Source organism: Podarcis melisellensis, assembly GCF_964234715.1.
Source record: "Podarcis melisellensis genome assembly, chromosome: 1".
NCBI classification, from domain to species: domain Eukaryota; kingdom Metazoa; phylum Chordata; class Lepidosauria; order Squamata; family Lacertidae; genus Podarcis; species Podarcis melisellensis.
The window spans coordinates 70,668,982-70,676,801 of NC_138528.1; the positions used below are offsets into that span (position 1 = coordinate 70,668,982).

General features: G+C 43.3%; 1 protein-coding gene across 2 annotated transcripts; it reads left to right on the top strand.

The window, feature by feature from the left end:
- Window positions 1–247: 247 nt before the first annotated feature.
- LOC309378167 (small acidic protein) lies at window positions 248–6,819 on the top strand. Of its 2 annotated transcripts, none has more exons than XM_081926163.1 (5): window positions 248–456; window positions 2,525–2,627; window positions 4,235–4,295; window positions 4,959–5,068; window positions 6,283–6,819. In XM_081926163.1, coding segments are annotated over exons 1-5 (480 nt in total). In that variant the 5' UTR covers window positions 248–454; the 3' UTR covers window positions 6,487–6,819. The 2 variants fall into 2 exon arrangements, with proteins under 2 accessions (XP_081782289.1, XP_081782290.1); XM_081926164.1 differs by having other exon boundaries at window positions 265–456; window positions 2,544–2,627.
- The last annotated feature ends 1,001 nt before the right edge of the window (window positions 6,820–7,820 follow it).

Below are 7,820 nucleotides of genomic sequence, written 5' to 3' on the forward strand. Positions count from 1 at the left end.
TTTCCCCGCCCATCTCGCCGACAGCCAATCACCAGCGAGGGGTGGGGGGAGGGAGGGAGGGAGGGAGGGAGAGAAGCGCGCAGATATTTCGCAGAGGCTTGTGGGATTTGGAGTTCCTTTCGGAGAGTTCCCATAGAATAGCAGCAAGTGGTTAGCAGGATAAAAACTACAACTCCCAAGAAGGGAAAGGGGGGGGAGACAGACGGGGAGAGAGAAAGAAAGACCCGCCGCCTGACCTAGGCGGGAGTTCTTTCTCTGTCTCGCGCGCTTGCGCCGTGGGAAGCCCTGCGAAGAGGCGGAGGCGGAGGAATAGGAAGCCGCGATTGGGACCGCCGAAGCTCGGGCTGCGAGCGAGCAGGGCCGGGAAGTGGCCCTCGGGGCGGCTGCAAGATGAGCGCCGCCAGGGAGTCCCAGCCTGAGCGCGGCCACGGAGTGAAGCGAGCGGCCTCCCCCGATGTGAATAAGGGCGGCTGGGGGAGGAAGCGGGGTTGGGAAGCGGGGGGAGGGGAGGAGGGGGAAGGGGCTTCTTCCTGTCCCGCCGCTCATCTGCGGGGCCCTTGCCCCTCCTTGCCCCGAGGAGAGTTGCAAAGTGGGCCGGGAGGTCAGGATCCTTTCGTCCAGCTGTGGCCCCTTTCGCCGCGCATTTTGCCACGCGGCGACGTCTCCTGTGCCCCAAGTGCGGGCAAGTTCTCCTCGCGGCTTAGCAGAGACAAGGGACACTGTGACTGACCTGCTCGGTGGCCCTTGTTCCCGCAAGCCCCGTCCCCCCTTTCTCCATGTTCGGATTGTACATATTGTGGTCCCCCGCCTTAGTTTTGGGGGAAAGGCATGTTCTAAGCAACCCCGAGGCGAAAGACGCGCTTTCATAGAAGTTTAGGCCCTGGTTTGGCTTGCAGAAAAGCTGTAACACGTGTAGCAGCCTCGTCTGGAGGAGGTGGGGGGGAAAGGAGGCGTGTGTGTTGTTCACGTGTGAATATTTAACTAGATAATTTAATGTCAAGCGATCTAGGGGAAATAGCTGAATAACTTTATTGCACACGCAGGTGTGCCAACCGTACTTTTTAAAGGGCACCTGTAAAATCAAAGCAACCCTGAGGTCCCTTGGTTTGTTCTCTGTGTTTGTGTACATCAGTTGTGGATCCTGTCCCAGCTACTGCTCAGAAGTGGGTAGAGCAACCAAAATAAAGTAAAATGTGTACCTGAGCACTAAGAATGATGTTAGGTAGGAAATGTAGGAATGATTGGAATGCTAACCTTCCGTCCACATAAACATGGCCAAGGTGTGGTGGTGAAATGAGACCCAACTAAATCAACTGTGAAACAACTTTGAATGTCCCTGATTGAGTTAGCAAAGTTCCATGGGGAGAACAAAATACAACATTGTATGCTCACATATGCTATAAAACATTACCTATATAACATAAACCTGTGTAAACGGAAAGTTCCCCAATGCCTAAAAGTGAGTTGAAAGCAAGGACAATGCTTTATATTATAATCATCCAAGCCACTTGTGTGGGAAGTGATGGGAGTACAAAAAAAGTCTTGATATCTAAAGCCTACAGGGAGTTAAATAGCTTAATAAAATTCACAACAAATGTATTTGCAGACATGAAAGGGGACATGGGATTTACTGGGATACCACCTGCAAGGCACATCTATTAGCCAAATAGCTGCCTTTATTTCTGAGTTCATCATGGAGGACTTGATTAATGATAGGATAAAAGCAGGACAGTCAAATTCAATGCAACATAATATATATATTTACCAATTATTACTTTTGTAGACCCTCCCTCAAAAAGCTTGCATCCTCAGGCTTGGAATGTCTCTTGGAGGACTGCCACAATTACCCTTTTCAACTGTGTTTCAGCAACTTCACAGTGGATATGACACCAGCAGCATTCATATTTTGGCCATTAGAGTCCACAGCTGCTTCTCCCTGCTGATGGTTGGCATACTTTTATGAGCTGATCACATCCAAACAGTGACAAGATGGAAAATAGGCATATTCTTTCAGTTAATTGAAATTGTATAATTGATCCCAGTAACCAGTAAACTGCAATGATTAATTCACCCCACTTTTCAGATTTTCAACATGTATTTTCATATGGTGCCAGCTACTACTTAACTGGGCTTTCCTGGAAATCATGCTTACTTTACAGGTGGTTAAATAAGCTTTGCATTTTTAGCCTCCTCCTTTTTTAAAAAAGTCTTCCTGATCTTGTTTAAACGCAGCTATAAATTTTCCACTTCCCTTGAAAGGAGCTGGTCATTTCCACAGCCTCCACAACCTGCTTCTAGGGCTGTAGTTTGCTACTAGCCATTAATGGGTGCCTTCAAAAAGCTGTTGCCGTGTGGGTAGTAGCTTTGCTGATTGGGGCTTAACAATCCCCATTAAGAGTGTGTGGCTCTGAACTTGAATGATCATGGCTGTACCCTTAAAACAAATGCTGTTCAGAATATATGATAAAGTAATTGAAAATGTATGCATGCAATCGACTTATCTTTCTTTTTAACGTGACCACAGGCCACCTTCTGTCTTGCAGCTTGGATCTAGCAGCTGGGAGGCAGCAGACCTGGGTAATGAAGAAAGAAAGCAAAAGTTCTTGAGACTTATGGGTGCTGCAAAGGTGAGGCTTTATCTTTATCTAAGGGAGCTGGGCATGTTTAGCCTGGAGAAGAGGAGGTTAAGGGGTGATATGATAGCCATGTTCAAATATATAAAAGGATGTCACATAGAGGAGGGAGAAAGGTTGTTTTCAGCTGCTCCAGAGAAGCGGACACGGAGCAATGGATCCAAACTACAAGAAAGAAGATTCCACCTAAACATTAGGAAGAACTTCCTGACAGTAAGAGCTGTTAGACAGTGGAATTTGCTGCCAAGGAGTGTGGTGGAGTCTCCTTCTTTGGAGGTCTTTAAGCAGAGGCTTGACAACCATATGTCAGGAGTGCTCTGATGGTGTTTCCTGCTTGGCAGGGGGTTGGACTCGATGGCCCTTGTGGTCTCTTCCAACTCTATGATTCTATGATCTTCCATCTAAACAGTTCCTTGAACCACAGAGGAAACTTGTATAGAAGAACCTTTTAAACTTATTCTTTCACTGATCATGCTTGGTTTACTTCACATTTTGATAAGCACACAAGGGGTGGCAATCCATTCATCTTGATGTTATTGTAAGGCATGCATTATCTATGGCTGCTCTCAGAAAGAAAAAAATAGTTGAGCTGTGGCACTCTCATGTATTGGGAATAATGCTGTTGAATTTTATTATTGTTTAAACAAGCAAGTTACTATGTTTCACTGAACATAGGGGAACAAGTATTTTGCTAGTATACTCTAATACTCTGAAGAATGAACAGAATACAGTGGTACCTCAGGTTAAGTACTTAATTCATTCCAGAGGTCCGTTCTTAACCTGAAGCACCACTTTAGCTAATGGCGCCTCCTGCTGCTGCCACACTGCTGGAGCACGATTTCTGTTCTCATCCTGAAGCAAAGTTCTTAACCTGAGGTACTATTTCTGGGTTAGCGGAGTCTGTAACCTGAAGCGTATGCAGCCCGAGGTATCACTGTAAATTTTAATGCAGCAGCCAGTCAAGGTTACAGCTGAATAGTTTTTCAAGTAGGATGCTTGAGACAATATGGGGAGAGTGCTGTTTCACTCTGGTCCTGCTAGATGGGCCTTTAGTCTCATCCAGCAGAGCTCGTTATGTTATTAGGTAACTGGGTTCTGTAGAGGTAGGCTGATGCAGCATTTTCACAGCAAACATCCAAGTGCTTCATAGAAGATAGGATGGAAGCTAATGTCCTCAAGAAGAAAAATGTGTTTTATGATACTTGTACTTCTCATATAGTATGAAACTGGTTCTATGTTGGACTTCCATTTTTGAATCTCTGATTATTTTTATTTTTGCTTTTATTCTTGATTTCCCCCATAATTACTTACAGCATCTGGTTGTTTCATTTTATCAATTCGGACATATGAAATCTGCATGCTAGAACATTGATATTAAACAAACAAAAAGCTGATTTTAAAAATATGATGAAGTTAATGCTGGGCATAAACAGAATGTAACTCCCTGAAAGCTGGCACAATAATTTTATGATACTTACAAATAATGTCTATTGCAAGGTGGCCCATGGAGCATGAAAACTTACAAAGTGCTGCAGAACTCATTGTTGTGATTTGCTTCAAGAGACAGCAGTTCTCAAATAATAGCTTTTATTTTCTTTTAGAAAGAGCATACTGGCCGCCTTGTTATTGGAGACCACAGATCAACTTCTCATTTTAGAACAGGTCAGTCTAAATTAAGTGGAAGTAAGTTTATGTATCTTTTAATGAAGTGTGGCTGTTTTTCAGGAAGTCCCCTTTTTTTTTGGCTGAATAGCAGCTTTCTCAAGGCTACCCAGTAAGCTTTATAAAGCAAAGATTTGAACTCAAAACCATCTCTCAGGCCACTAAAACCACACTGGCTCTATGGCAAGCTGAATAAGAGCAGGAGCACCCCACAATGTGTAACCCATTGGCCTAAGGCATACATTGTCTCCTACTTACTGGACACAGGCATGCCATGAACAAATCATGCTATACCAACAAATGTCTGGAGCTCCTGCTTCTGGATAATGTTTTTCTCTTGCCATCAAATAAGCTTCATGGATTAAATTAATTAGCTGTGCTGTTTTGGCTCACTTGAGATTTCATTAGTAATTTTCAATTGGGATTACGCATCTTCTGCCATTGGTGGGAGCAAAGTTTTCCCTGGGACAATTGCTTTCAAGGCTTTTGAAGCTGTTCTGTCCCTTTGTTTTAGCACATGTCTGTAATCAAGCACTAGCAAGGCATGGTGATTCGCATGAAGTATTCTGACTCTAAAAGGCCTTACGCTCCTGCTTTTGTGTTGTAATTAGATGTTTGTTTGTTAGTTTGACTGGATGGTAACCAACGTGTATGAACATATAGGGGAAGAAGACAAGAAGATGAATGACGAGCTAGAAACTCAGTTCCAGCAAAGCATGGATAGCACCATGTCAGGAAGGAACCGGCGGCATTGTGGACTCGGCTTCAGTGAGGTAATCATGTTTAACTTGAAATAGTGACTCAAGAAGTTGTGTTTCTCTAGAAGCCAAACACACAGACAACACAACAGAAGCACAGTTTTGTACAGTGGATGCTGCTTAAGTATGTAAAACTGTCGCATGGTACACACACAAGCCTATCCATTCCTTCTTAGGCCACTGTCTGCTGAACTCAGGCCACACTTTACAACTGCTGTATTTTTGCCAATGGGCCAGTATAGTCAGCTGCTGCAGTCTGTAAACTTAGCCCACTGGAATTGTAGGAGGTCCAGAGGGCTGGAGGTTTTCCCACATTTACGACGAGGCATTATAATTTAGCATCACCACAGCATTCCCTTGCTTCTGCCTTGAATTCATAAAAAGATACAGCTTAGAGCAGGGATGGCTAACTCAAATCAAGCCCACAAAACTACTTTATTTGACCTTTGGAGCTGTGCCAAATTCTTACCTTTTTGTGGTAAAAGGTTTTGCCCAAAGTTTTACTCGCAAGGCAGGAGGAAATGGTTTTCAACATTTTGCCACACTTTCTTTGGGTTTTGTTTGTAATGCCTTCGCCATGCCAAAATGCACATTTTCCCATTTGCTCTGGCGCTCTTGCCTATTCCATAACTTCATCGTGAAGCTTGATTGATCACTATTTAGTTAGGTTGCGCAACAAAACATTCTGTGTTAAGTCTGGTGGCTTCCAAAATGCAGAAGTTGGCCATCCCTAGCTTAGAGCAAATGCTTGATTTTGCATGGCATGGGGCTTATCTCTGGTGAAACGAGGCTGTAACCCTCTACCTGCTTACATGGGATTCTGAGTGCGTGTATATTGCGCTGTAGCGTACTTCAAAATTTTGCTATGTGAAGGGGCCTAACATGGCTGCTTTGTTTCCTTAATGATACATCCATCATTTTATTTGTGTGCTGCCTTTCCATAGTTTGAACCCTGCTCAAGGCGGCTTACAACATGAATAGAAATGCTGTTCAGCAGCCTCAGCTTTTGTAGCTGGAGTCAAATCAGGGCCCGCACCTCCCAGGCCAGGTGGGAAAGGCCTGTAAGGTCTTCCAGGACTCAGCCAAGATGCAAAGCTCATCTAGATGATTTTACATGGGTTTTGTACATGGGCTTTGTTTGTTATGTTGAAACATCCATTTTCAGTATGACTTTTTAAAAAAGGGACGGAAAGTTTTTGCATTTTTTGTAATCTGAATTTTTCTTTTAGTTTGACGAAGACAAGGGAGATCCAGAGGATACAAGAGACTCTCTGGAGCCAGAAAGCTCAGAGGACTCGGAAAGTGATTCTGAGTCTGAGCAAGAAGAGGCTGCAGAATCTACTGAAAAGCACAGCGATGCAGAAGATCCTCAAGCTAAGAAAAATTCAAAAAGCAACTATAAAATGATGTTTGTTAAATCCAGTGGTACATAACTACAGATCAAATCTGCCTTTAAGCAAAGTAAGCCTTATGGTTACAGTGCAAAGTATTGGACTGCTCACAGCACAGACCTTTCTATTATGGTTTGAATAAGGCCCTTTTAGAGAGAGAATAGTGTTTGCTTTTCCATCGCCATGAAACTATTTTTATCAGCATGACTGTATCCATTTTGTTTTGTAAAGTATGAAAATAAAATTGGGCTGGTTGTGGGGAGGGTGCAAGTTAGTTCTCGATCCCCTTTTACATTATTCTTCTGTCCTCCTTCCTATTCCATGATGGCTATCAAACCTTTCTTAAGCTTGTTAAAATGATTTATCGAAATGATACTTGATGTCTTTAAGTGTGGTTTATTTTTTAAAGCAGCACACAGTTTGGGTTTTGAATGATATAATGATTAAAAAGGGAGAATTGGAGCTCCTTTGTCTTGCTGGTATCCCAAAAGGGAACAGCATTTTAGGATGTGCCCAGCACTGGCTTTTACTGTGGTGGACTTCTAATATTAGAGCTGTGCATGCATGTGACAGAGAGAGAAAGAGATGCATGTATGAGAGAGAAACTGATTAGCCAAAGGAAGTTTGGATAAGGAATTAACAGACAAAATATTCAGTGAGGGGAGTAACCTTAACATACACAATTGTAAGTTAACTGTGTTGTATCTGTGTATACGTTGTTGATCTTTAAAGCTTCACTGGCAGAAACCCTGAAATGGTTAAGGAGACTTTAACAGAGTGGGTTGAAAGGAGAGTAGGTACCTGAATGTGAAAAGTTTCAGGACTCCAGTAAAAACAACCTGCCTCAATTTTCTCTTAAGTACATTAACTAACAGCTATGTTTACAGTGGTACCTTGGGTACTTAAATTTGTTCCGGAGGTCCGTTCTTAACCTGAAACTGTTCTTAACCTGAAGCACCACTTTAGCTAATGGAGCCTCCCGCTTCCGCGCGATTTCTGTTCTCATCCTGAGGTAAAGTTCTTAACCCGAGGTACTATTGCTGGGTTAGCAGAGTATGTAACCTGAAGCATATGTAACCCGAGGTACCACTGTATCTAAATTATGCATTTTAATTAGTAGTACATTGGAATCATTTTTGCTTGGTTTCAGTGTGAAACCATTTTTCCTCAGAACTTCATACCGTTTTCGTCTTTTACCTACATTATATTGATTTTGCATAACCATTCCAGCTAGAACCTGCGAAGAGAGTTTGATGCTGTTGCTGCGGTTCTTCCAAATGAGTTATACCCATCCAGTGTTTTACAGAAAGTACAGTGGATGCTCGGGTTGTGAACGTGATCCGTGCAGGAGGCATGTTCACAACCCGCAGCGGCAC